At 49.3% G+C, this 27,450-nt stretch overlaps 4 protein-coding genes across 7 annotated transcripts; 3 read left to right on the top strand and 1 right to left on the bottom strand.

Moving 5' to 3' along the window:
• Positions 1-214: 214 nt before the first annotated feature.
• On the top strand, positions 215-2,980 carry ybey (ybeY metalloendoribonuclease). Of its 2 annotated transcripts, XR_001965813.1 has the most exons (5): positions 215-520; positions 665-826; positions 1,057-1,125; positions 1,269-1,498; positions 2,941-2,980. XR_001965813.1 is itself a non-coding variant. In XM_018745237.1 (4 exons), the coding sequence occupies exons 1-4, from the start codon at positions 311-313 to the stop codon at positions 1,356-1,358; spliced, it is 531 nt and encodes a 176-aa protein (XP_018600753.1). In that variant the 5' UTR covers positions 215-310; the 3' UTR covers positions 1,359-1,735. The 2 variants fall into 2 exon arrangements, 1 of the variants encoding a protein (XP_018600753.1); XM_018745237.1 differs by lacking the exon at positions 2,941-2,980 and having other exon boundaries at positions 1,269-1,735.
• Positions 2,327-7,116, top strand: LOC108930131 (CCR4-NOT transcription complex subunit 9-like). 2 transcript variants are annotated; one of them, XR_001965812.2, is made up of 9 exons: positions 2,327-2,593; positions 2,941-3,120; positions 3,680-3,795; positions 4,067-4,176; positions 4,336-4,445; positions 4,570-4,668; positions 5,285-5,376; positions 5,578-5,881; positions 6,670-6,709. XR_001965812.2 is itself a non-coding variant. In XM_018745223.2 (9 exons), exons 1-9 carry the CDS (start codon positions 2,576-2,578, stop codon positions 6,723-6,725), a joined length of 927 nt encoding a protein of 308 aa, XP_018600739.1. In that variant the 5' UTR covers positions 2,329-2,575; the 3' UTR covers positions 6,726-7,116. The 2 variants fall into 2 exon arrangements, 1 of the variants encoding a protein (XP_018600739.1); XM_018745223.2 differs by having other exon boundaries at positions 2,329-2,593; positions 5,578-5,723; positions 6,670-7,116.
• A 73-nt stretch (positions 7,117-7,189) lies between these two features.
• On the bottom strand, positions 7,190-17,429 carry znf142 (zinc finger protein 142). 2 transcript variants are annotated; one of them, XM_029256733.1, is made up of 10 exons: positions 17,207-17,429; positions 16,360-16,489; positions 15,984-16,096; positions 15,711-15,840; positions 15,391-15,603; positions 13,964-14,788; positions 11,970-12,147; positions 9,012-11,886; positions 8,827-8,932; positions 7,190-7,995 (listed from the first exon to the last, which is right to left on the bottom strand). In XM_029256733.1, the coding sequence occupies exons 4-10, from the start codon at positions 15,832-15,834 to the stop codon at positions 7,442-7,444; spliced, it is 4,875 nt and encodes a 1,624-aa protein (XP_029112566.1). In that variant the 5' UTR covers positions 15,835-15,840; positions 15,984-16,096; positions 16,360-16,489; positions 17,207-17,429; the 3' UTR covers positions 7,190-7,441. The 2 variants fall into 2 exon arrangements, with proteins under 2 accessions (XP_029112566.1, XP_018600772.2); XM_018745256.2 differs by having other exon boundaries at positions 16,949-17,428.
• Positions 17,430-20,004: 2,575 nt separating this feature from the next.
• Positions 20,005-26,595, top strand: LOC108928920 (sterol 26-hydroxylase, mitochondrial-like). Its single transcript, XM_018743122.2, has 9 exons — positions 20,005-20,256; positions 20,903-21,093; positions 22,599-22,798; positions 23,216-23,413; positions 23,994-24,157; positions 24,668-24,834; positions 25,096-25,177; positions 25,413-25,613; positions 25,702-26,595. The coding sequence occupies exons 1-9, from the start codon at positions 20,026-20,028 to the stop codon at positions 25,831-25,833; spliced, it is 1,566 nt and encodes a 521-aa protein (XP_018598638.2). The 5' UTR covers positions 20,005-20,025; the 3' UTR covers positions 25,834-26,595.
• The last annotated feature ends 855 nt before the right edge of the window (positions 26,596-27,450 follow it).

A 27,450-nucleotide genomic window follows, 5' to 3' on the forward strand; every position in this document is an offset into this window, starting at 1 on the left:
GCTACAGCGCATCTAACTAACGACTGACCGTTCTTTGGATTCAGAATTAAAGTGCCGCTAAGGGGGTATTTCCTACCGTTTTAGTTGTTCTTATAGCAATGGCACAAACGGCAGTGCAATTATCCTCTTCGGTCGTGTTTTTTTTTTTTAAATAAAATAAATACTGAAACATCAACTTCCGGGTCGTGTGTCCGACATTTTGGTTCCGAACAGGTACATCACTCGGTAAAAGGGAGGCTTTCAGGCTGGAGGTGCGGAACTTTGGCGAACCCAGAGTGGAGCGTTTTAGAAACCAAACGTCTCTGAGGTCATGAGCTTGGTTGTGCGGAACCTGCAGCGCGCGGTCCCGCTGCGGCGTGCGCGACTCCGCCGCGACGTGGAGCTTCTCAGGCGGATCGCGGGGATTGAGCGGTTCGACCTGGGACTTGCGTGTGTGGACAACCGCAGGATGCAGCGCCTCAACGCCGCCTACAGGAGGACGGACGAGCCCACGGACGTGCTGTCCTTTCCTTTCTACGAGGCGAGTACAACTAGAACGTATAATTGTGGTTAGAGAGGGAGCGGTGACTGTCTCTGAGGAGACGAGACGAGACGAGAGGAGAGCCGGCCGCTCACACTGACTCTGGAGCGCCGCTCTGTCTGTCTGTGTCTGTTCCGTGCGCAGGGCCCGCGGCTGGAGGCCGGCAAACTGAGCTCCATGAGTCGTGAGCTTCCCCGCGACGAGCTCAACCTCGGGGACGTTGTGCTGGGGGTGCAGTACATCATGGACATGGTGATGGCCCCGTGCGTGGAGTCTTCGCGCGAGGATTTCTACGGCGCCCTCACCGTGAGCGAATGCGTCTGTCTGGTCTGGGGCTGCAGGGGGCGCAGTAGTTAGAGCGACCGACTTGTAATGCGAAGGAGCTGGGTTTTGATCCCACCTCCTACTGTATTACCTTGCAGTATAAATGGATCGATCGCTGTAAGCAGCTTAGTCGGTGTACAAATGTGACATTGTAAGCTGTCTTGAAGGAAATTCAGATGTTTGTTGTTGTTTTTAATAATAATGCGTCATAGGTAATCACTCTCCATGGAATTTGTCATCTCCTTGGGTACCGGCATGACACTCATGAGCAATGGACAGAGGTTTGTGCTTTATTCTCACCTGTCACCCATCCTTGTGATTCTCTCTGAAAAGTGAAACCCCGAACTTGTTCAGATGCTAACTCAAATGGATGTGGATCCGCTGTGGTTTTTAATACTACTCCTCCTCCTCCTCCTGTCTAAAGATGTTCCAGAAGGAAAAGTACATCCTGTCCGAATTCAACAGACTGACAGGCGGCCAACTGGAGCCGCTCACCGGGAGGGACGCCTCGTGAAGGAGACGGCCGCAGAGCGAGGAACCTGCGGTGCGGCTCGGCGAAGGGGAGTCGCGTGAAGCCGAGGATTTTCGAGTCCTGGCTCGGAAGAGGTCGTCGGCAGCGAACGTACTGCATGTTGCCGAAAGTCGGATGAAGGGGTCAGTGACTTTACGTCCGACATCTTCGCAAACAAGGAGAAGTACCACGGTGTAACGCCCCTAATGTTTTCTTACTTACTGTGTTTGAAACAGCCATGCTGGATGTGTGGTAGGGAATGAAAGTGTGACTCTTGCTCAGGCTCGCTGATCGGAAGCCTCACGTGACGGCTTCATGATTAAGAACCACACGTCTGCATCCAAGTGTCTCTTTCTGCTAATGTAATACACACATTGTATTTTCCATGACGTGTACTACATCGCTTTGGAGTAAAACGTTTGCTAAATGAATACATGTACATGTCATGATCCTTTTTTCACTTATTTTCTCACCCCTACAAAGCAAGGAAGGGATGGTGAGCAGATCTGTCTGAAAGCTTATGTTCCCTCAGATACATGAACTCCCATTTTAGAGGGAGTGAAGACTCATGAATTGTTCTGTAAGTTTAAGGGAAAAAATAAATTTCTAAACACACACATTTGGCTTCATGAATTACTTTTATGGTGTCAGTGTTTCAAATGAAGCATTTCAGTTAAGGCTTGTAAATGTGCACATAGCATTTGGGCTTTAAAGATTTCTTTAATTCCTTTCTATCTAAATGAAGATGTGTAATATAAACGCCCAGTGACTTTGGGACTGCACAGATCAATTTGATTTATCAGGAAAAACGAGGTAAACCACACCAAGTGAGGTGAAATAGGAAACAAAACCTTTTGTCCTCCAGCGCAGTAGGTGGCGCTGCTCCGTGGGTTCAAGCCGTGACAACCACAGCTCCACCTACGATGAGGGCTCATTACAGAAAAGGTCCTGGAGCAGTAATTAAGTTACAGCAAAAGTGTAGCGGAATGCAGAATATAATTGACCGAAAATGTCTGTAAAACGCGCATACATTTGAGTAAAATGCGTCCGATTGTCGGCAGTAAACTGTGTGCGCATGCGTGCGCAGTGTCAAAGGTCACAAGTTTGCCGCTGTGTTGTTTCTATTACTATTAGGACTCGAGCTAAACTGCTTTACACTTATAAGTAGTGTGTGAGAGGAGCTCGACGCCCCGGGCGACCGTGTACAGGCGCTGCACAGGATGCTGGCCACAGGAGCTGTAAGGCCGGGCACGTCGCTTCACATTTTGCAAGTGAAAAATTATGTTTTATCACTCGGTCGCCTCTGCTCTGGCCTTGGATCATGGCAGCTAAATCGTAGAGTTTGCCCGCCGTACATTCTGACTCTCTCTCTGACTGACTGACAAGAGTTTAGCCGCACTTCGCTTTGGTTTGGCATGTGTGCGCTTTACTCTCTGCCTCTGCGGTGTTAAGCTTTTTTTGCAACAACAAACTTTCTGTGAAAATTAAATCTTAAACAATCATGTCACTCCGGTTCCCTGTGTTTAATTTAAAGCTTCATACTAGTATTTTTTTTTTTTTCTTCTTCTTAACTAACGCGCCGCAGGCCGTGAGCACGGCGCTCGCGCAGGTGGACCGCGAGAAGATCTACCAGTGGATCAACGAGCTCTCGAGCCCCGACACGCGCGAGAACGCGCTGCTCGAGCTGAGCAAGAAGCGCGAGTCCGTGCCCGACCTGGCGCCCATGCTGTGGCACTCGTGCGGGACGATCGCGGCGCTGCTGCAGGTAACCGGGGCGGGGGGTGAGGCTGCGGGGCCGGAGCGTTGTGGATCGCGACAGAGAGGGCAGGCGCAGTGACAGGCCATGATGTGTTAGTAAGAACATTTTGTACTAGAATTTTATTTATGATACTGTACTGTACGTAGTGCAAGCCAAGTCCGGGGACCAAGGAGTCACGGGCGGGACAAACACGCCAGGAAATCTAAAATCGTACCATCCTTCGTTCGTGCATCCAGTAGCGGATTTGCTATAACCTTGGGCTTGTTCATCTCGGACTATTTGCAAACGGGGGTAAACGAAGCTTGTGTTCTGAGCATCAATCAATGTTGCTCCAGTTTGTATCCTGCCACACAGAGTGCCTAGAGTGGCCCTACGCTTACAAAGCGGATGAAATGTTCCTGACAATATTGTATAAAATAGACCAGAATAATGGAGATAAGTGAGGGAAAAAAAACATAGTGCACAAAGGATGTTCCTCTGTTAAAATGGTGGTACCTCTGTTGTTGGAGCATAAGGGGGGGGGGAGCGGGGAACGTGACTGACCAAAATGTACCGTTTTGGCCAGGAAATTGTCAACATCTATCCATCCATCAATCCCCCAACCTTGACGGCACACCAGTCCAACAGAGTGTGTAATGCCCTGGCACTTCTGCAGTGTGTGGCCTCCCATCCGGAAACCAGGTACCCGATGGCTGTCTCGTGACCTCCTGTGTTTCCAGTGGTTTGATGTCACCGCCTTTACATTGATTCCTTCATGAGGTGTATCAACAACAGATGAGCTTTAGAGACAAGATTATCAACATACAGCTTGTGTGTCTGACACCACCATGTTGGTCATTCACATCTCTCAGGCATCTCCCTATAGATCTGAAATTCAAGTGGCAAATGCATAGATAATCCTAGCAGATGGAACAAAGACATTTCCTTGTCTATGGACTGCTTGTCTTCACAGGTCTGCATTTCTGGCTGCGCACATACCCCTGTTTCTCTACCCCTTCTTGCACACCGTCAGCAAAACACGGCCCTTTGAATACCTGCGCCTCACCAGTCTGGGAGTGATAGGTATGGTTGTTTTTTCCACACCTTGGGTAATCTGTTTTCATTTCTATGCAGTTGTTTCCTGTAAGTTGTTCTTCAGGTTTGCTGGTTTTTAACAAATATACTTTGTAAGATTCTGTATTACATGGTGGCATTTTTAATGGTCTCTGCTCCTCACTCCAGGAGCACTCGTGAAGACAGATGAGCAGGAGGTGATCAACTTCCTTCTTACCACAGAGATCATTCCTCTGTGCTTGCGCATCATGGAGTCCGGCAGCGAGCTTTCCAAAACGGTGCGCTCCATAGCTTGCGCCTCATCATGTTAGAACTCTGTACCTCTAAGTCAAAGAGAACATGTGACATTTCTTCCATCTGTCCAGGATGATGGTTTCCAACATTGTGCTCGTTCCCTCGCAGGTTGCTACTTTCATACTGCAGAAAATCCTCCTGGATGACACGGGACTGGCCTACATCTGTCAGACCTACGAGCGCTTCTCTCATGTGGCTATGATACTAGTATGTGCTATGATGTAATGCTGTTTTGCCATTAAGAATGTTCGGCTCAATAAACAGGGTCATTTGTACTTTGTATAGCCAGCATTGAACATGTTGTCTGCTGATTAACATTTAGGTCTTCTGAGACCAAAATGGTCTTCAGAGAAGCGTAAGAAGGGACTACAAATGTCATCTTGACACTGGTGTACATTGTAGAACTTTTATATAGTGTAAAATCGTTACAGTATTCCTGAATGGTGTGTAGTACAGGACATTACGCATTTATGCATCAAGTAATTGATCAGATAGGACGATTTGGCTGAAGATGTGTCTAGATAGTTTCATGACAGAGCAGTTGGATGCATCGGAGAGAAACCTAAGAAAAAGCTTTGTGTTGGACCCGAGTTATCTTTTAAAATGCAGCCTAACTAGCTCAAAGAACAGAAGGGTTTAGTAGTAAAAGTGTTTAAGAATGTGTGTTTTACACAAGAGATAATTACTTGTGCTGCAATGGAAGTTTTTTTTTTTTTTTTTTTTTTTTTTTTTGCTGTCCTCTGCACGGAATGAATTCTTTCAACTCTCTTATTTCAATGCATCCAACATTTTGGCAAGTAATGATAATTTTCCACCCTTCTAGGGAAAAATGGTTCTGCAGCTGTCAAAGGAGCCCTCTGCTCGTCTTCTGAAACACGTTGTTCGCTGTTACCTCCGTCTGTCGGACAACCCTAGGTATTAATGACCTTTTTCTGGACATAACCATGAAAACATCCTCTAAAAATGGAAATTGCAGCTTGGCTTCCCGGATAACCCCTAGGGGGCACCACACACCGAAGATAAGAACCCATTTTACTGTACGGATGCATGAGGAAGGAGTGTTTGTGGATTCTGGTGGTGCCTGTGATGAACATTTCTTTCTGCCTCCTCTCACAGAGCCAGAGAGGCTCTGCGCCAGTGCCTCCCGGATCAGCTGAAGGACACAACCTTCTCCCAGGTGCTGAAGGATGACGCCACCACCAAGCGCTGGCTGACTCAGCTGGTGAAGAATCTGCAAGACGGGCAGGCCACGGATCCCAGAGGTATCCCTTTGCCCCCTCAGTAATCTCCCACACTGCTGGTGCTGCTGAGTGTGGCGGGAGATGAGCTCGGATACGAGGACAGGGCCGCACGCCGGGATCCGGTTCGGTAGCGCAGACATGCACTTCTCTAACGCTGCCCAGGCTGTTGGATGCGAAAGGTGCTTGCTTTGTTTTTTGTTTTTATTATCTTTTTTTTTTTTTGAAGTATGCAAACAAAGTGCTGAGTCCCAGCACTGGTTGGTTTAAGACTTTGGGGGGGGGGGGGGAGAAGTTTTCTGAAGCGCTCTTCCAGTTTGTGAGCGAATGTGAGGACTGCCTGGACGGCTCTCTGACCCTGGACGTGCACCTTGAGCAGGGCTGATTGCCGCATTTCCTTTAAAATGTGTTTAAAATATGCTGTATTGTATAACAGAAGCAGTCTTCTGGAAACACGTGAACCTGTTAAAAGTTCTGACTTTGCTCGGGTGTTTTCAAGTTCTCCTGTTGGACTTCACTTTGAGAAATTTTTGATTTTAAGCAGCCAGAAAATCCTCCTGTTTTTGTTTTCATGGTGATGTTTCATGCAACGTGATCTGTGAAACAAATGGAGATAAAGCAGTTGTTGAACGGGAGATGCATGTTCACTGGTCAGGCTCTCAGTGCAAGTGAAATTTCAGTTGAGGCATCGCTGTTTTCGCCGTGTACATGTTTACGTTCCTTTTATGATTACTTTGCCTCTTCCTTTCCTCAAATGATCAGCCCAGTGTAATCTGTTCCAGTTCCGTAGGGTCTCACTGTGGTACTTGGCAGCTTTTTCAAACCTCCGCGATGCGCCCACACTCTGCAGGCAGGCTGCTTTTCAAAGACACCACAGCTTATATGGTGCCACGGAGCAAAGTGTGGAGAAGCGACGTGTCCTGCTACTGCTTCCCTGCAGGCATCTGACAGGTTGTTTCCATGTGTCTAGGTACCACCCCCACCTGGAGCTCCTCCCCCCTACAGCACCCCCACGGAGTCCCTTAACAGCACAGCTGTGGCAGTAATGTTGAGGATGCTGAGTCTTGTCCAGTATGAAACAAGTGATTTATTCCTGCTGGACACCATACAAAAACTCATAGGTTTAATATGTTGTGAATGAGGTGTCTTAGGCTTAAAGTGCAGACAGAGCTGTACGATTTCACTTACATTCTGGAACGTTCACAGACCAGCTGTTATCCCCTGGGTTTGAGTTCCAACCCACACGTGCAACAGAAAGTGACTACTGTACTTAGATCAGTGCTTTCTGACAACCTTTTGTAAAAATGTTTGAATTCTGTATAAAATGAGCTTACAAAACAACTTCAGTGATTTCATGTCATCGAGAGATTCAGTATTTATCCCTGATGTGGTTCAAATTATTCATATAGAGGGGAACTGTGAGCAACATGTTGCCTGGGTTAAATTTACAAAAGCTTTAAAAAATGTAAAACTTCACAGAAGTACACAAACTGCCTTTACTGTTTTATTTTCACATGTATAAATGCATCATGTACAGATAGTAAACCACCACTTTAGTTTTCAGTCGCAGCTGAGTACTGCAATTTCATAAAATCTTGTCTTTTTTTTTTTTTGAGTATTGTATACACATGGTTTTATTTCCTTAAAATATATTTTTCCAATAAATTCACATAGGGTAGTGTTTTTTGAAGTACAGACACAGACTAGCAGCTTCCACTGGTTTGCTTCTTGGCTTATATGGCTCAAAGCTGGACTGTGTGGCAGACATTTTCAAGTGGGAGAGGGAAATGTGTTGGGTGGACCTGCTCTGTCTCTGGCCCTGCTTCCTGCTCCTCCCCTACCTGTGTCCGTTCAGTCTCTGGCCCCATCTCTTCTCTTAGCTCCAGGCGAGCCTCGTGCAATGACACAGTGTGTGGGCCTGGGTCGCGGCCCACGCCCTGCTCCGGCGGCTGTTCCGGGTGATGCCGCCGAATGTGTTTGAGCACCTGGAAGCGCTGGCGGGCTCGGTATGGGCAGTGGCAGCAGTGGAAGGGTTGGCGTTGGGTGTGAGTCAGGAAGTGATGTCGTAAACCTGCGGGCCAGCGGAACGCCCGGCGACACAGCCGGCACACGTAGGGGCGTGCCTCGCTGTGTCGGCGCTGATGTGTCCGCAGCAAGAAGCGTGTTTTGAAGCCCTTGCCGCACTTTTCACAAATGAAGGGTCGGGCATCACGGTGGCGCGTCTCACGGTGCACCCGCAGGGCATCAGCCCGGTTGGTGCGGTAATCGCACTCCTCACACATGTATGGTTTGGCACCTGTAAACAGCAGCATTATTGATGTTACTGCTAAGGGGGAGGGGCTAAAATACACTATGTTCCGAGAGAGTCTTCTCGCTGAGCCAAAAATCCATAACGGCTTAAGATATGCCTTGATGTGCCGGTTTACAAAAACTTCACATAAAGCTAAATTTTGCCATGTTTCACGTTTTTTTAATTTAAGGCTACATTTAAGAATAGTCGTCACAAATCTTCAATTTTGAGCATTCACCAGTTCATCCCATAAACGTCATTGCTTACCAACCCTGTTATTGAACATCAGGCACAAGCTGTAAACACAGCAGAAGTGAGTTGAGGTCGTGTTCCCACGCTCCTCCTTTGGTGCTCTTTACTGCCATGTACTCACCCAAAAGAGAGAGTGTTTGCTCTGCTGCGTAGGATCAGTAAATGTGTGATGAAAATGCACAAAAAATGAGCCAAAAATTAATAATTGTTATACCTGATTTACAAGGATGGGGGCAGCAGGTTGCACAGTAAACACAGTTGCTACCCTATGCTCAAAGGACTTGGGTTCAAATCCCCCTCCTATGGTAGTTCCCTTGAATCCCTGTTTACCTTAGTTACCATGAATTCAGAAAGTAAAAATTACCTTGCTTTATAAATGGGTAAATCAGTGTAAGCTAAACACTAAATTGCTTTTGAACAAAAGCATTGGCTAATGAACATTGTAATGAATTTATCTAATTTAGCTTAATTTGACTGCAACAGTGATCTCATCTCAATTCACACTGTCACAAATGTCACTGAAGCTTTTTTAACTATATCTGAACAAGTCTCTCAGAAGAGAAAGCGCAACAGCAATGGTCGTACCCGTGTGTTTGGTCATGTGGTACTTCAGCTGGTTCACCCACTTGCACTTGTAGCCGCACTCTGGGCAGAGGTACTTGCGCTCGTCCTGATGAATCCTCATGTGATACTGAAATGAGAGCAGCAGCGGAGCCATTAAACCCCCTCCCCGGTTAGTGGTGAAGCGCAGGGGTGCGACGGCAGCCCACCTTGAGGCGCGAGGGATCTGCACAGGCGTAGCTGCATAGTTCGCAGTGGTATGGCTTCTCCCCTGTGTGAATGCGCATGTGCCAGGTAATCTTCTGCTGGCTACGGGTCGAATACCGGCAGTCGGTGCAGCGGTAGAGGCGAGCGCCACCATGGGAGCGAACGTGCTGCTCGAACACGAGGCGGTGGCGGCAGGCAAAGTCACAGGCGGCGCATCGCAGCACCTTGTCCTCCGCAGGGCCATCTTCATGCTCGTCCAGCAGGTGCTGGGCCAGCGTCTGCTTCCCGCGGGCAGCGAATGGGCATACGGGGCAGCGCTGGGCCAGGTGAGTCTGGCGGTGCTCCTCCAGGGTCTCTCGGCTCGGGAACTCGGCCCTACAGGTGGCGCATTCAAGCCGGGGATGCTGCTGACGCAGGTGGGTCATCAGGGTGGCCCGGCCAGAGCAGGTGAAATCGCAGTGGGGGCAGGAGAGGCTGTCAGGTTCCCGGTGTTGTCGTCGGCGGTGCTGCTTCAGGGCTGCGTCGGAGCTGAAGCTGACCCCGCAGAGATCGCAGGTGTGTGACGGCGCCCCCACGTGGCAGCTGAGCGTGTGGCGAGCCACATCGCTGGGCCCATAGCCGCCGTAGTCGCACAGCGAGCAAAAGTGTGTGGGCTGGCGCTCGTGTACGCGCCGCTCGTGCAGCCGCAGCTTGGACGTGGTGCCGAAGGTGCGCTCGCACAGGCGGCAGGGAAGGCGCCCCACGCCCGTGTGCAGGGACTCGTGCGCCTCAAGGCGGTAGCGCCGCGTGGTGCTGAAGCCACAGAAGCGACAGCGGTGTGGACGCACTCCCTCGTGCCTCAGGGCAACGTGCTGCGCCAGGCAGCGGTCCTGTTTACATGTGAACGGGCACAGCTGGCACTGCAGGCGTTCCCTCTTGCCCCCTGGTGCTGCCCCTCGGAGGGGTTTCTTCCCACTATGCAGCAGCGCGTGGCGGCTCAGTGCTTTGTGCGACTTGGCCACGAAGGAGCAACGCTCACACTGCATCTCGTCTGGCTTCAGGCAGCCGCGCCTGCGGTGGCTCTCCAGCGCTCTCTCCTGGTGGCACACAAAGGGGCAGCTGAAACAGGAGAAGCGATGGCCTCCTTTTGTTTCCTTCTGTGCTTCCTCCACGATCTCCCCAACATCCTCATCTTCATCCTCCCTCTCCCCGTCGGTATCAGCGTCCTCCGGGGACCCAATGGCTATTGCCTCCTTGCGCTGCTCTGGCTTTGGGGCGGCTTTGGCGCAGCTGATGCGATGGCGCTCGATAGTGGCAAGCCTGCGGGAGGAAAAGGGGCACCTCCTGCACTCGAACCTACCGTCCACCTGAGAGTAGCCCTGCATTTCTACTGTTCCCGACGGGGACGTGACTGCAGAAGCCGGGTCCTTCGCCGCCGTCCCAGCAGTCCTTCGCCTTCCCTCGGCCGAGTTGTCTTTCTTTTCCCAGGAGGTCCCGAGGGCTTCAGCCAAGCTGCTCTGCACGCCCTCCCCGTTGAGCTCACGCTCCATGGAGATGGTCTCACCAACACTGATGCTGCCCGAAGGCACCGCCATACACTCATTCCCTGGCTCCCCCTGATCCTGGGTTGGTGGGTCAAGTGTGAGCCGGGCAGGGAAGCGCCTGCTCTTCTTCAGGAGGACGGGGCACTTCCTGAGCCGGTGGGTCTCCAGGCCACGCTGCTGCTTGTATTCCGCGCCACAGTCCTTGCACAGGAGGGCGGACCGTCTAGCCCGACACGACCTGCGGTGCTGCGCCAGAGACGCCGGCCTGTGCGTTGCGAAGTCACAACGGTCACAGCGATGTGTCCGGTCTTTGGCCTCTACCACCAGCATTTGCACGCGGCCCTCAAGCACCAGGGCGTCCACCTGCTCCTTGTCCTGCCTCCGTAAGGCCATCAGACGGGACTCGGGTGGGGAGGACTCCCCTGCACCTACCGCCTTGTCCCCAGGCCGGTCGTCTTCGCAGGCCTGCCAGGTCAGCATCTCCGGTGCTCCGGCGCTCTCTTCCCCATCGCTCGGGCCTACGCCGTGCACCATCACCGCTTCATCCTCCTCAACTCCACTCACTCTGCAACACACATCACGTGCTGGAGACCCTCTGGGTTCCTGGAAGGACCGTTGCAAATCTGCAAGTCCCTCACAGTCAGAGTGTCCTGGTGTGGATGCTGCACCCGCGCTCTCCATATTTGCCACGGTGGTCAACACTAAAGTACAGCACTCGCCTGCATCATCCATTCGCTGAAGAACTGAGGCTTCGCTCAGGGACACCACTTGACATTCTCCACTGGAAGTGGCTCCATTGGCTGGAATTGCTCCCCCGCCTTCCCCGAGACGCTCATTTCGCGTCAAATCGGCTGCTTTTCCAAAGTCTGCGGCCCTAGAGTCCTCAGCCTCCGTCGCCGTGGGTGCGGCCTGTTCCCCCGAGAGATCGCGCAGCAGGTCCGAACCAAAGCCCCCATTTGCCCTCTCCCTCTCAGCATAGCTGTCCAGCCATGCCCTGTCCCCAGGGACGTAGCCGTGTGCCTTCCTCTTGTGCAGAAAGAAACTCGTGCTGCTGAAGGTGATGTATTGGCAGAGCGCACAGCGGAACTCGCGGTGACGCGTGTGCTTGCAGTTCTCGTGGTTGCGCAGCGCCTGTCGGTACTGCGTGCCGTACGGACAGTACTTGCACTGGAAGAGTGGAGCCTGGACGTCCCCGCTGGCATGTTTCAGCTCCATGTGGCGCCGCAGCTCGTACTTGCGCTTGCAGGAGAAAGCGCACACCTCGCACATGAGGGACTTCTCCTGGTGCCGCAGCTTGTGGCTGCTCAGCTGGTCAGCGCGGTGGCAGCGATACGGACACTGGTCGCACCGGTACCTGCGAAGAGTAGGGGAGACACGGACCTGGTTGTCAAACCGAAACTACTTCCACACGAGATCTGAACGGAGAAGAGTGCTCACCTGAGGTCCCCGGCATGTTTGCGCATGTGCACGTTCAGGTAATGCTTCCACTTGGTGACGTAACCGCATTCGGCGCACATGTGGTTCTTGTCGTCGGAGTGTGTCAGCATATGTTTGGACAGGTATGTTTCATCTCTGCACCTGAAGTCACACAGCTTACACTTGTGGGGCTTCTCACCTACAACAGTACAGAGGAAAGATGGCGTGTGAGAATCCGCACATCACTGTTGGGGGAATTTGGCGTTAGAAGCCGTGCGTTAAGGGTGGCAGTGAAAGATCTGCCTGAGGCTGCTGAGAAAGCGAGCCAGTGGTAATGGTTAAGAGAACAGGGTACTTGGGGTTCCAGGTTGGAGGGAGGTGTGTGGTGGTCATTAAAAATAGTGGCAGGTGGCTAGAAATGGGAGGCAGCTGTTGGCATATAAGGAGGCATGGCCTTGTTAATTGGAGTGGTTTAAGTTTGTGGAGTGGTGCATTTGAGCCTTCCGGAGGTGTTGTGGGCCTAATTCAATGAAACACAGAGAAAGGGAGGTCCCCACTTGACAACCTCAATTACATACCCCTGTTCGTACCCTGTGGGTGATGTGGTGCTCAGGGGAGGAAATTGTTTGGTCTTGAGTCATGGAAACACACGATAGTAATGCTGGATGTTTTTTCCATGTGCCTTTACAGTGAAGCCAGTTGGTCTGGGTCCTTGTGTACGGCCGTTGTAATATACACATGGGGTGTAACATCTTTAACATCTTGTCCTGTGTACATTGAATGTGTGTGTACTGTATGTGTGGATAGTATATTATATATAGAAATCGTGAACTGACGGACACCGTAGAGTCAAACTGCTGCTCAAGTGTTGGGACCCAACTCGCATAAGTCACGAAACTACTGCTGTCTGTTGCTGGACGAACAAGAGCAGAACAAACAGAAACACGAAGAATGAGACGATGTGGGAGAGAGGAAGAGACGAGAAAAGACGAGAAAAGTGGTGGCTCTTCTCGATTTCTCCTGTATGTGGGACAGTGAATAACGCCGTTGACTTCAGATGACAAGGCTGCAGGTTTGAATCCCTTTTCCTGTTATAGTACCCTTAAGCAAGGTACCTACCCCGAATCGATACAGTAAAAATTACCAGCAGGGGCGCTTATACTTGGCGTCATAATCATGTTTAAGTGTTTCGGGGTTTTGAAAGCAAGTGTGTGGTGCAGGGGTAAATGTGTCTCGGTAGATGTGGTAAAGCATAGAACGGGAAGTTGCTGATGTGGGCAAACGGCTCCGGGTGCTACAGGCTATTATGGTTTGTGGCTAAATCGGTTACGTCGTTGGTGGTTAAGGTTACGATTTGGTGTTGGATGCTGTTCGTTAAGGGTGGCGGTGAAAGCGCTGTCTGAGGCTGCTGCAAAGGCAAGTCAGGTAAGGCTGAGAAGAGAGCACCGGGTAGGGAGCACAGCAACTTGTTGGTAGTATGTATGGAGGTGTGGTGTTGGTTTTTGGGATAGTTTGAGTTATGGTGATGGTTGGTGCAAGTGGTACATCTGCTGTGGGTGGGTCTGCAATACCAGACTTGACTTTTGAGCCTTCCGGAGGTGTCATGGGTCTAACTCGGCAAAACATCGCTGAAGAGAGATACCCACTTGGTAACCCCAGTGAAACACCCATGTTGGCACCCGTGTTTGGGGAAGGAGATTAAGCTGCTTGGTCCTGAGTTGTGGAGATGTATGATAGCAATGCTGGATGTTTTCTCTGGGGCTTCATGGTGAGGTCAATGGAAGTGGGCCTTCTGTACCCCTGCTGATATAAGCACATGGAGCGCAATGTCTTTCCCTGTGTATGTTGAATGTATAAATGTCGTTACACTGTCAGTGCTCCTCTGATGTACATCTTCCTGTTGCTACTGCATGACAGACTCATCGCATTGGCATCCAAACAAGGTGAAGATCTTTTTTCTATGACATTTTTCACAAGTGGGACATGTGCAGCACCGTTTGGGTGCCGCCGCTCACCGCTGTGCAGCAGCATGTGTCGGCCGAGCACTCGCTTGTGAGCCGTGACGAAGTTACACTGCGCACAGCGATGCGTCTTCTCGTTGGCGTGCAGGCGGCTGATGTGCTCCTCGAACTCCACGGGGTTGAATGTGGAGAACGGGCAGAAGGCGCAGCGCAGCTCGAGGGTGCCAGCATGGCCCTGGCGCTTGTGGCGCTGGAAGGCGCTCTTGTTGGAGCAGGAGAAGTCGCAGTTCGGGCAATGGAAGGCAAGGTGCGTGCGCCGGTGCATCTCCATAGCCTCCTGATTTGCGAAGAAGGCGCCGCAGGCGTGATGTCGGCACTGCACGGCCTTGACGCCGTGAGCCTCGCGGGCATGTCGCTGCAGCATCCTCCTGTCAGACCCCTGGAACCCGCAGCCCTCCTGGAAGCAGCGCAGGGGCTGTCGGCTCACGCTGCGGTGGCTCTTCATGTGGGCTTTCAGCGCCTGGCTCTGCTGGAAGCGCTCGCCGCAGGTGGGGCACGGGTACTCCTCAGAGGGACCAAGGCTATCCGCACCCTCCCCGCCATGGACGCTGGCCAGGTGCCGGCGCAGGGAGTTGCGTTCCACAGCGCCGTACTGGCACAGGTGGCAGCGGTGTGGCTTCTGTCCTGCCTCCCGCAGCAGGTGGATGCGTAGCTTGCTCTTGCTGGTGAAGTAGTGCTGGCAGGTGGGGCACTGCAGCTGGGGGTCTGGGAAATGCAGGTGCAGGTGCTCCAGGAGGTGCGTGCGTTTCTTGAAGCAGCGGCGGCACTCGGGGCACATGTGCGTGCGGTACAAGTGCTCTGTGCCTTCGGCCACGTGACCTGCAGAACAAGAAGGTTCAAATGAGTTTCGCTTCGCTGGGCAGTTCAATCACAGCAAGCAAAAACTGACTTGGGATTTCGGTGTACTGTGTGAGCCAGACCTTCCCGGTGCTGAACCGGGAAACCGCTGTGGGTTCAGTTCTCCACAGTTCCACAATTCCAGTTGAGGCAAGCTGATCTGTGTCCCCTTGGGGGACAGGTTAGAAACCTGGGGTCCCTCGCTCACACTTAAATCTGCTACCAGCTGAAGCACTAAAGCTCTGAGCAAATAACTGCAAGTTAAAAAGCTGATGAAATCATAACTCCACCATTATACAGCTGAGTCCTACAACAAGATTATTAAAATGAACATCCCTTTCAAATCATTTAACACAATATACAAATGTAATTTATTAAACTTATCATTTATAATACATGTATTTCTAATAAATCCATCAAAATACATAAATACATTTTAATTAATCTTAGGTGATGTATTTGTTCCATCAGGAACCACTTACTTTTCCATCAGAAATAGTGGTAATTGGACCCCCTACCCCCAGATTGTGTGAGGAGCGTGTTTGTCTCCCTCTGACGGTATCACTCTGGTAAGAGTTAAATACCTTTGAAGCGGTAGTCCTTGGGGTCGCTGCCAGCAGTGGTTTCCTCCACGTGCTCCTCTTCACCACCTCCTTTACCAGAGTGCTGCTGCTCCACACTTTCCCCATCCACCTCCAGCTGCTCCTCCTGCGACTCTGCACCAGCTATGCCTGCCTGCTCACCTCCAAGGGGCACTGTCCCTTCACCTCGAGACTCCATCTTGCTACTCTCTCCACCTGAGCCAAAGGAGCAGCACCCAAGGGTCAGAAGACAAGGGGCTCCAGTGGAACCACTGAAATTCATGTAAGCCCAGCACTTTTCAACAGGACAGACTTGTGTTTACCTCCCTGGGTGCCACGGGAACCACGGTGCCCTCGGTGGTGTTCACGCAGTTGCCTGGTGCTGGCTGTGGCATAGTCGCACAGATGGCAGCGGAAGGGGGCATGAACCTGTTTGTGCTGCTCCATCTCAGCCTGTGTGGGGAAGGTCAGGGAGCAGGAGCGGTTACTGCAGGGCACCAGCTGCAGACCGTGCATCGTGCTCAGGTGCTGCTGATATGCCCAGCGATCTTCGCCGCTGAAGTGGCGCTCGGCCCGAGGGCAGCCTATGGACTTACCCCGGTGGATTCGTGGGGGCTGCTTCAGAGCAGCGGACGAATGGAAGGCCTGGTCACATGCTGGGCGCTTGTGCTTGAACTGTTGGCTGTCTGAGGCGCAATTTTGGGCAGCCCTGGAGGTCGAGATGGAGAAGACAGGGCAAAGATGGGAGGAAAGACTGCTGCCATCCAGCAAAGCCTGTGCGCACTTATCGGAGTGGAGGGGTCCCTCCTACGTCTCTGCTGACCAGAGGCATTTACATTTTAATCCAAAATCAGGTTTTCCCAGAGTAAATGTCCCTTTCACCCAGCGGCGGCCCTACGAGCACTATATGGCACCCTCTTGCTCTATGCCAGACCAAGGGCAGCAGTTTCATCGCTGCGGTCTCGCCCTTACCGGCAGTGTGACTGGCCACAGTTTCTCCCACGATCCGTGGAGGATTCCCAGGGGTGGCGTTCCTCAGGGCAACCTGCTCGGACCTGTGCCTTTTGCCTGGTGCCCGCCAGCTCCTCGATCAGCTGCTCACCTGCATTGCCACAAAGCATTTTCCTGCACATATGTTTCATAGTCACAAATATCTCATAATTTGATAAAATACACACATGCAGACACTCTGAAACTGCTTGTTGCAAGGGAGGGTCGCAGCAAACTCAAACTGGAGCCTGCCCAGTACTGCAGGGCTGCAGGGAAGGGGACGCATGCAGGACAGGATGCTACAGACACCCCAAGAAGGACTCGAACCCAAGACCCACCAGAGAGCAGGCACAGGCCAAACCTGCCATGCCCCTGCCCCCCCCATCAAATACCTGTAACCGTTATCATTATTATGCTCCAGTAAAAGCAGCCCAGCAGCTGCACAAAAACATATATGTAAGTTAAATAAATGTATTAAATTTACTGACACTCATCGGACATAAAGGCAAGTTACAAGAACACCGCCCGTACTTTCAGCCCTATGTAATAAAAAACAGTGCGTTCGCCTCACCGATACTCGCTCTTGTACATAATTAATTAGTGCAGCAGCCAGAAACAAAGAGACTCATCATTTGGGGCCCGTGCGTTCTTCATGTCCCGGCGAAACCAGGCATTAATCATTAGTGGCGCATCCAAGAAGACACACGATGACAGTGGCGCTCTGCAGAAGAACTCCTCATAAAACATACAACATAATATACCTCAATTAAAAAAAAAACAAGAAACGCAGTAAAAGGAGAAATTTGCAAAACGCAAACGGAAAACGTACAACGCTCCGCTGAGCGAATCGGGCGCCATGTTTCCCCCCGGAGGGATTTCTGTCAGAATGCAGGTTCCTGCAGAGAACTAAAAACAAATATGTATAGTACAGGTATGATTTATATTTATACATAATTAGTCTCGTCGACATAGTTGGAAACATAATTAATGTAAAGGGTTTATAACTCCTTTATGGCCGAGAATTTATAGTTTATAAGCAGTGGGACCTATTTCGTTATCGGTTTCTGTCCACGGACAGAATTGTGGGTGGGACCGCGTTGTGATACCGGAAGAACGTTTTCTTTTTTATTTCAACACCAAAACAAAGAACCATACGGCGTTTACGTTACTTCATTTAGCAGAGACTTTTGTTTTGTCCAAAGCGACTTCCAACGAACTCTTATGTAGTGTTATCAGCCCCACTCCTTATTTACCAGGGTAAGTTACACTGCTAGATACACTACTTACACTGGGTACATCCATACATCAGTGGATCACCTTCTCCGTCACTCACACGCTATGGGGGGACCTGAACGGCATGTGTTTGGAGTGTGGGAGGAAACCAGAGCACCCGAGGGAAAGCCACGCAAAAACGAACAGGCAAACTCCACACAGACTGAGCGGGGATCGAACCCACATCCTCTCGTGCCACCATTAAGCCCTTAAACACTTTTAACAGCAACTCTAACAGACAGCGCGCGCCCTCCAAATCCCACACAGCTCCACTCAGTGTCTCCATTCGCTCCGGCACATGCGCACTCGCATACCTCTGACGTCACACGCATTCTCTCAACCCTAGATAAGAAGAGAATAAAACAAACTACCTACAATTATTCCAACGAATAATATGATCTTTATACTTAATCACAATAACAATCCTTATGTGTGAAATCCGTGTGTACTTTCCTGCCCTGTCGATCTCGTGTTTGTTTTTCATTTCACACACAGCGACTGCGATATTGTGGCGCGCAGCGCCGTGGGTTTGGATGGGGCGAAGAGGGACGCGGAGGCAGCGTTCATAACGAACGATTTATTAGAACACCAGCACAAGGGAAATAATGCTCTGGGTCCGAGGACCTTTTCCTCCAGGACTTGCGTTTACAGCCAGCCTGCCTTTGCGCTCCTAAGCTTTTCCCTAACACACAGGGAGACACGGTCACCCTACCATTTTCCCCCTTAAGTGCCCCCAGTGGTTACACACATTTAACATTATCTCCCATAATGCAACTACTTACATTTAAACACACACTCCCTCCTAAAACAGTAACGAGGGGTCGTTACAATATACACACACACACACACATTTTCAGAACCGCTTGTCCCTGACGGGGTCACGGGGAACCAGAGCCTAACCCGGCAACACAGGGCGTAAGGCCGGAGGGGGAGGGGACACACCCAGGACGGGCCGCCAGTCCGTCGCAAGGCACCCCAAGCGGGATTCGAACCCCAGACCCAGCAGAGAGCAGGACTGCGGTCCAACCCACTGCGTCACCGCACCCCCTACCGTTACAATATATTTAATTAGAATATGTAAAATACGTAAGTAACGTGATTGCGTAGCACGACGTATTGAGCGTATGTTCATGTAAGATGGCGGAATAAAGAAGCCACGTTAAGTGGGCCACGTGTGTTGCGTGCTCATTAAACCACAAACAAAACAACAAACATTACAGTGGCGTTTTGCTATAAGTAAATAAGTGGAAACACAGTGGAAAGAAAAGGTGCGTCGCCAACAGTGAATTCCTTTGAACTTCCCAGTCTTGTCATCATTCATTGGGACTAGTTTGATGATAGCGGCCCTTTGACACACACACACGCAGCACGACCGAAACAGAAACATGTGCCACATGATGTGGGTTCAAATCCCACCTCCTGACCTGACATCCTGCCCCGGAGCACTAATCGAGGTACTGATCCCATTTGTACCAATAATAATTACCGTGCCGCATAAATAGTAGAATCAGTGTAAAGAGCTTAATGCTGCTCGTCAACCTGGAGAAAAGCTGCTTCATTATTAAATTACATTTAATGGACACACTTAAAATTAACGGGTAAATCATTGAAGTGCTTTGTTTGGAGAAAAAAGTATCAGCTAAATGTAACTATGGCGGCAGGGAGAGCTGCTGTCTCACAGCACCTGGCGGGTGATGCGAGAGAACACGGGTTCGATCCCCACTCGGTCTGTGTGGAGTTTGCATGTTCTCTCTGTGTGGGTTTCCTCTGGGTGCTCTGGTTTCCTCTCACACTCCAAAGACATACTTTTCAGCTCCCCCCATAGTGTGTGAGTGACAGAGAGAGTGTGTGTGTTCCACACACTATGTAAGTGTAAGTAGTGTATCTAGCAGTGTAAGTCACCCTGGTAAATAAGGAATGGGGCTGACAACACTACATAGAGTTCGTTGGAAGTCGCTTTGGAGAAAAGCATCTGCTAAATAAATAAATGTAAACTACAGCGTATGGGAATGTAAAGCAAGTAATCCATGATCTCGCGTCCATCTCTCAAGTCACAGATGAAACTTGGTCAATAACTGAGTGAAGCCAAAAGTTTAGATTTAATGAAACGTTATCCCCACTGTGGTTCATAAGGGTCTTATGTCAGAAGTATGAGAAGAAACTGCACATTCTCCCAGAACAACTGCAGCACCTGTTTCCAAAGCAAAAAAAAAAACTGCCAAAAAGCACCCTAGGATGAACTCTGTTACTGCAGGTGCTTGAGAGTGCAGTGCTAGAGGAGGCGAAGGGTTAAGCCCAGAAGCAGCGCCTGCCCCCTTTCCTCAGCAAGTATTTGAGCAGGATCGTACACGGTGCCATTGCGCCTGTTGCTGTGTCATGGCTCTGCGCCTGGCGCCGTGCTCCGCGCGGAGGGGAATCCTGCGGCTGCCGTGGCCCCGAGCCGTAGCCCCGGGACGGGCCAGGAGCGCGGGGAGCTCGGCCTCCCTCCCCAAAAGCGGCAGCCCCAGCAGGCTGCCGACGGAAGAGGACCTCCACGTAGTGAGAGCCCTTCGCATGCTCTACATGATGCTTGTGAAAGGATACTACAAACGGCTGCATGAGCTACAGGTACACAGCTCTTCTTTCAGTGGGGCTCTGCGTGCTCTTTAAAGTCTTTCTTTGGAGCATCTCTTGTTTCTGCGTCTTACGTAACGGCCGGAGGGTACAAATGCGACCCCTCGTTACATAACTGAATCCCTGCACAAACAGCGTAATGTCAGCTTGTGTAAAGCAGAAAGGCTTGTCAAAGGTCCTGATTCCATGATAAAGGGAGCAATTAACCCCTTTCCAGCTCTTTCCGCATTCAGGTGGTATGGGTTTGTGCTGAGCGAAACAGGCATGGTTGCGATCTACAGTTACATTACATTTACATTTTTTCATTTAGCAGACGCTTCTGTCCAAAGCGACGTACATCTCAGCAGAAGTACAATTTATGCATTACAGTGAGAGAAGGAGACATAGCTGCAGACGAGAAAGTCTCAAGCAAACCTAGTTTGTTACCTACCACTTGCTGCACCGAGGTTCATCGTTCGAGTAGGTACTATTTATGGCGATAAGATCCGATTTTGGTGGAGCAACAGAGAGAATTTGGAGAGAATACTCTGCCGTTCCCATGATGTACCTGGGTGGACCGGGTACGAGCGGCGTAAAGAGGTGCTGCTCTTGTGAACCGTCCACTTTCAAAACCACCGCTCTGCATCCTGTCCACATCCAGGTGTATGAAAAGCAGCTCTATGGCCCCATGTACAAGGTGAGTGCAGGGGGGCTCAACTCCATCATCCTCTCCAGCACCGACCTTGTGGAAGAGCTCCTGAGGAAGGACGAGAAGTTCCCCTCCCGGGGGGACATGACCTTCTGGACCGAGTACCGGGACATGAAGGGCCTCGGCTACGGCCCCTTCACCGAGTAAGTCCAGAAGTAAAGCTGCACCGCGGCATGATGGGGGTGTTACGACCGTATCGGTATCAGCGTGTTTTACACTGACCAGAGTAAAAGTACATGAGAGAAGCATGTCTGCGCTGACATGTCAGCTCTGAGGGAAGATCTAGCGGAAACATCTAGAGCGGAGATTCTTAACCATTTATGCGCCACGTGCCCCTTTAAGAAGCCGACTTAGGAAAGTGACCTAATGTAAACTTGGAGAAAATACTGCGCTGAGTCTGTTGTGCTGAAATTGGATTGTCTTCATGTAAAATGAAATCATGGACTGTAATATTGTAGGAATGCTTTCATTTAATTTTTTAAACTCCTACTGTGTATAGTTTGCACTTTTTCCAAAGCAAGCCTGATGCAAGGCCACAGTCGCTCCCCCAGGGGCCCCATGAACCCCATGCCAAGAACCCATTATCTAGAGCAACCGGTGGTTGAACAAACTCTCAGCCACATGGAATGAGAAGAAGAGATGAGCTTGTGTTGAACTGCCCACACCAGTCGCTGCTGTAATATCACTACTTTTTCTTTTACGCCCAATAACTACGGGCTGAGAAAAGGGTCGATGGCCAAAGACGGCTTGTCCATCACCGGCTTTCTGTTCACAGTCCAATTTCAGCTGACATGTAACACCGGTGTCTGTCGTTTTGTTTTTTCCTGCCCACTAGTATTTGCATCTGTGCTTGTAGGACACAACAATGTGATTTTCTTGCATTTTCTCAGATATGGATTTGGCTTTGTTTTGCTTTCTAATATTTATTATGCCTACCAAGAAGAAACCAGTGAAGAAATTTAATTACCATGATTTTTTATATACGGTAATGCATCATATCAATAAGCCATAAACACCCGATGCCTTCCCTGTGCATGATGTTACAGAGTTACATAGCAGTGCTGAGTAGGGCGTTACTGTATAATTTCAATATAATCCAATAACACTCCCATTTGTCAAGTTTTGTCTACGCGAGTCCGACACGGACGCGCGTTGCTGTAACGTCCGAACACAGACGAAAGGTAAAATGACCCCACGTGAAGAGTGTATGTATAAGTGCACAGTAAAAACATTGTAAAGTACAGAGTAGAGGCGAAACAAGGGCCGCGGGACAAAAAGACACACAGTGAGTGACTTCGTGCACAGGTGAAAAGTAAAACACGAACCTGGAGCAGGACTCGAACACGGAGCTGTGATGAAATACCGGACTGGATCACTGGACCGGGACTGGAGAACAAGAGGCAGGAGGAGACAGGACGGGCACTCGGGACTGGAACATAAACACCTTCATTGAAAGCCATGTAGTGTTAGCTGCAGTAAACTTTGTGCCGTGCGATGGACTGGCATCCCGTCCAAGGTGCTCCCCCCGCCCCCTGCTTCGTATCCAGTGTTTCTGGGCTGCGCTCTGGTCCGCCGAGTCCCAGATAAGGACAAGAGGTAAATAAATGTGAGTGAGTGAAAATGTTGTCGGCTCTTTCCCTCCCCCAAGGGAAGGAGAGAAGTGGTACAAGCTGCGAGCGATCCTTAACAAGCGCATGCTGCGCCCCAAGGACTCCATGCAATATGGTGACATGATGAATGAGGTCATCACAGACTTCATCAAAAGGATCTATTGCCTGCGCAAGATCAGCCCCACTGGGGACATGGTGTTCAACCTGTCCAATGAGCTCTACCGCTTCGCCCTGGAAGGTACGGTAGGGAGCCGAGGACAGGGCTTTGGGGAACACCGGGAAAAATAGACAGACCTTTGATCTCTGTGAGGCTCCGGTCAGAATGAGAAAAAGCTCATTAAAGCTCATTAAGACTGATCAGATGCCTTCTTTTCCTAACATATTTCACAAACCTAAGTGGAAAATATTGCTTGGGCTTCTAAAATTTTGAAACCTGTAGAAAGATGGTAGCTCTAATTATCATTTTTTTTAGTTGTGGACAAACTGATGACAAATGGATAACCAAAGGGCTTTTAAGGTCCTTCTTCATTTCTTAGCCCTCCATGGGAAAGCAAGAATTAGTCAAGCTTCTCTTTTATGGGTCACTCACAGTGCTGTGCAATATTCTGAGCCCTGGCTGTGCAGTTCACAGCAACACTGCGTTTTCCTGACGCAGGTATCTCTTCCATCCTGTTCGAAACCCGGATCGGCTGCCTGGAAAAGGAGATGCCAGAGCAGACCCAGGACTTCATTAACTCCATTGCTGCGATGTTCACATACAGTCTTCCCGTGGTCTTCTTGCCCAGATGGACACGCAACATATTTCCCTTCTGGCGTCGCTACATTGCTGGGTGGGAGGGCATCTTCATATTCTGTAAGTGAACAGATGAAACGTGCGTGGACTGACTGAAAAACAGGCAAAATTTCAGTTGATTTTCTGCTTCCTAAAATATTTTATTCTCCAATTTTTAATATTAATTAAAAAGCCCTTTTTAATGTTTACATTCACAGTACATTTACATTTGTCCAGTTTGCACTTTTCTCCAAAGTGATATTGAACTCACTCTGTTTAATAAACACCAATAACAGATGACGAATTTTGGACACAGACACAGGATTAACTATGGACAGCTTGTGTGTCTGACACCACGCTGTTGCTGGTTCACATCCCTCCTGTAGCTCCTACAGAAGTGACATTCAAACAGCAAATACATAGGTGATCATAGCAGATGGTGTTTCAGGTGTTTCATTTTTGGAGCTGTCAGGAGATCGGGAGAGAAGCGGCTCTCAAAGAGATGGGTTCTAGACCCTTCTAGAATGCTAGGATGATTCAGCAGCACTGAACCATGTTAATGTTGCACGGTTTTGAACTGTAGCTAAATCATTTCCAGAAGCTTTTTGCACCTGGAGAGTGGTCTCATTTTGCAAATATGTGGCCTATTGAACCATAACAGCGAAGAAGCTGATCGACATGAAGATGGAGGACATCCAAAAACGAATAGGCAAGGATCAGGAGGTCAAGGGGGAGTACCTTACTTACCTGCTCTCCAGCAACACCTTGTCCAGTAAAGATGTGTACGGCAGCATCGCTGAGCTCTTGTTGGCTGGAGTGGACACAGTAAGTGCCATTGAGACAGACAGAAGACAAAAACAGCACAGCTACACCACACCAGCATAGTAATCTCTGTGCTGGGGATCAGTATGTCTGTGAGATCACTTCCTCTGTATGCTTTGACTGCTTCTGCACAGTCATATTGTCTGGATATTGACAGTTCGGAATAGCTCCAAGCACTGCTGGACAAAAAAGGAAAAAAAGTCCGAACCGTAGTAAAGCCAACTCCATGTAGTTTTTAAAAAGGTTTGTCTTCTACACCAATGACCTGTAGACATGCTTTCATCTGCAGATGTCTCTCTTCAGGAAAGATAAAAGTGCTACAGACATTCTCCTAGTAATTGTGCACCAGGGTGTAATCTGTAATTGCTGAGGTAATGGGAATTATACAGAATTACAGGATAGGCTCCAGACCACTCTGACCCCACAGAAGACAGCAGTTGATGGATGGAGTGGATAAACATGTATTGGTACATGGCAAAGGGCTGATCCTTTCTCTTCATACATCCCTTCCAGACGTCCAACACCTTGCTGTGGACCCTCTACTTACTGTCCCAGGACCCCAAAGCACAGGACACCTTGTACCAAGAGGTGTCCAGCTATGTTCCGGGCAAAGCCGTCCCCACAGCCGAGGAAGTGACCAGAATGCCGTACCTGAAGGCTGTGATTAAGGAGACCCTGCGGTGAGGGTCTCTCTGTAGTCTCCCAGACAAACAGCAGCAGCACCTGCACTTCATTTTGCATATAAACAGTATTATATAGAGGCTTTTGTGGTCCTCCTTCATTTACTTCTGGGAGGGGGTGCACGGTCCACACGATACCATCTAGAACTCAGCCAGAATGCAGCTGTGAAATGCTGGGATGGACTTACAACATCAGCTGCTAAAGCCTCTAGGTAAAGAGGATGATCATTTATGGCTAATGTGTATCTCTCCACGTGACAGACTGTACCCAGCGGTGCCGGTGAACTCGCGCATCATAACCAAACAGGAAGTAATCATTGGAGGACATTTATTCCCCAAGAATGTGAGTACAGCCCAGTGAGTCCAGAACAAAAAATGTTTGGTACTTTTTTGGTATTTTTGTATCAGTGTGCTGTTTTTTATTGATCGGTAAAGGCTGTCATTTTGGCCACTGAGACCCAGAGCAACGAACGAGAGACAACAACGTATCCCGTTCTCAACCGACAAAGGGCTCGGGTACAGCTGGCAGATGGAATTCTCTGGAACTAACCAACCCGCGGACACTCTGTCTCCAACAGACCACCTTCACCATGTTTCACTACGCCATTGGCCAGGATGAGCAGACCTTCCCTGAGCCACAGAAGTTCAAGCCGGAGCGCTGGCTGCGGGATGGCCGGGTGCGGCCCAATCCCTTCGGCTCCATCCCGTTCGGGTTCGGGGTCAGAGGCTGTGCAGGTCGCAGGATTGCTGAGCTGCAGATGTACCTGGCTCTGTCTCGGGTAAGACCATCGTTCACGTCTCCAAGTGCTGTGAAGATGACCCGCGTCGATCGCAAAGTAATTCTTCACTTTGCTTTGTCTCCACCAGATAATAAAACATTTTGAGGTAAAACCGGACCTCAGCATGGGTGAGGTCAAAGCTCTGAACCGCTCACTCCTGGTGGCAGACAGACAGGTGAACCTGCACTTCCTGGATCGAAGCGGAGCCACCGCTCGCTGAGTGGTCCAAGGGTACGAGCAAAATAGCCGAGCATTAGGTCCCAGGTGAGGCAAAAACATTGAAATTTCGCAAACGTTAGATCTTGCTTTCCTAAAATATTCTTTGGTTGCCTTCAATGATATCTGCAAACAGTTGGAGGGAAAAATCAATCGTCGCTGTCGCCTTGGTCCTACAGACACAGAACCGAGTGCTGGAAGCCGCTTGTCTCAAAAAGGCAAACCTGCTTTCTTTAGAAACTTACTCCACTTTAGACTGCAGTTTTCCAAGCTTTTGTGTTGCTGTTACTCCGCTGTTTCACACAAGATAAATGTTGTCTGTTGTGCTTATCATGTTAGCAACAACTATTTTCCTCAGCTAATCGAGAATGAGCAGAAAATGTGTAGAAACAGAACTAGTTTGATAATTAAGAAAGTATATTTTGTGATAATTAGTTTTTACGAAAATGAAAATGGAATGTGTCAGTATTTTATTTAAGAACAACTAAGCCAACAATAACCGATTTGTGTATTAAATAATAGATTTCTCTTTGCTTCAGTTTCATATAATAACTTTACTCAGTGTCACACAATTCCTGCTGTGGTTTTACTGTATCACAATTGTGTTTTCCTGTCATTTGCCTCCTTTTAACAATAAATTCTTCATTCTTACATTGAAACACGGCTGCTGTAAAGCACTTGCTAAATACAGAATGAAATGCCTTGTTCGTGTTCCTTTCCTGTTGCTATTTTTGCTGTAGAAATGTCTTATTTCAATACATTACATTTTTCCCCACTCTTATTATTTCAGTATTTATTATGTGCTTTATTTAGCTAACACCTTTGTCCAACTTGCAGTTTTATCCAAAGTAACTTAAGTGTACATATTTATATTTTAATCATTAAACGTTTTCCTTTACAAAACACCACCATGTCATTGCAACGTATCGAATTTTAAGATTTGAAGCTCATGAAATAAACATATGAATATGTTTCCGAAGACATAACGCAGAAAGTTCCCTACATTCTTCACTTTTGACACGAAAATGTTATGAAGAAGAAGATGACGAGACTGGAAATGAGAAATAAGGAGTTCTGTAACTCAGAGGCCATAAAGCTGCACACGACACGGGTCCTTCCCATACGTCGCCTTGAAAGTGTGACAGTAACAGGTTTAATGGGGGGAAATAAGCACTGTCCGTGACGATTTATAGCGCAGAAAAGTCTAAATGAATGGCAACGGGTCTCTACAAACTCAACAGCTGTAACGACGTGGCACCTGGCGGCAGCTCAAAAAGTGTGCAGAACGCAGCTGGAACTGAGACGCACGATTCACGCTCATTCATTTATGGACACTTTTCTCTAACGCAACTTACAATGTAGGGGTTATAGTTATTACAAGCTGTCAATCATTTACCTATTTATACATCTGGATAATTTTGCTGCACCAATTTTTAGGGTTACTAGTAATACAGTCGGAGGTGGGGGCTCGAACCTGCGACCTTGGATCAGTCCACAATGAATAAACATACCAGTCATTTACTGCCTTCTTACACTGACTTCGTGTCAAATCCTATACTAAAAGCAGTCATACAGTTAAAACCTTTTATGGACTTGAGAGAACTATACACCACAATAGCTC

Source organism: Scleropages formosus, chromosome 12 (assembly GCF_900964775.1).
Source record: "Scleropages formosus chromosome 12, fSclFor1.1, whole genome shotgun sequence".
NCBI classification, from domain to species: Eukaryota; Metazoa; Chordata; class Actinopteri; order Osteoglossiformes; family Osteoglossidae; genus Scleropages; species Scleropages formosus.

Bases quoted from the DNA above. Each gene is read 5' to 3' on its own strand.
- ybey (XM_018745237.1), top strand. From the start codon at position 311: ATGAGCTTGGTTGTGCGGAACCTGCAGCGCGCGGTCCCGCTGCGGCGT. The intron at 521-664 runs GCGAGTACAACT...TTCCGTGCGCAG, and splicing joins TGTCCTTTCCTTTCTACGAG to GGCCCGCGGCTGGAGGCCGG. The intron at 827-1,056 runs GTGAGCGAATGC...AATGCGTCATAG, and splicing joins ATTTCTACGGCGCCCTCACC to GTAATCACTCTCCATGGAAT.
- LOC108930131 (XM_018745223.2), top strand. The intron at 4,177-4,335 runs GTATGGTTGTTT...TCCTCACTCCAG, and splicing joins CACCAGTCTGGGAGTGATAG to GAGCACTCGTGAAGACAGAT. The intron at 4,669-5,284 runs GTATGTGCTATG...CCACCCTTCTAG, and splicing joins CTCATGTGGCTATGATACTA to GGAAAAATGGTTCTGCAGCT.
- znf142 (XM_029256733.1), bottom strand. From the start codon at position 15,834: ATGGAGCAGCACAAACAGGTTCATGCCCCCTTCCGCTGCCATCTGTGC. The intron at 11,887-11,969 runs GTGAGCACTCTT...TACTCTTCGCAG, and splicing joins AAACATGCCGGGGACCTCAG to GTACCGGTGCGACCAGTGTC. The intron at 8,933-9,011 runs GTGGGCTGCCGT...CTCTCATTTCAG, and splicing joins CAGATCCCTCGCGCCTCAAG to TATCACATGAGGATTCATCA.
- LOC108928920 (XM_018743122.2), top strand. From the start codon at position 20,026: ATGGCTCTGCGCCTGGCGCCGTGCTCCGCGCGGAGGGGAATCCTGCGG. The intron at 24,158-24,667 runs GTAAGTGCCATT...CATCCCTTCCAG, and splicing joins TGTTGGCTGGAGTGGACACA to ACGTCCAACACCTTGCTGTG. The intron at 24,835-25,095 runs GTGAGGGTCTCT...TCCACGTGACAG, and splicing joins GTGATTAAGGAGACCCTGCG to ACTGTACCCAGCGGTGCCGG.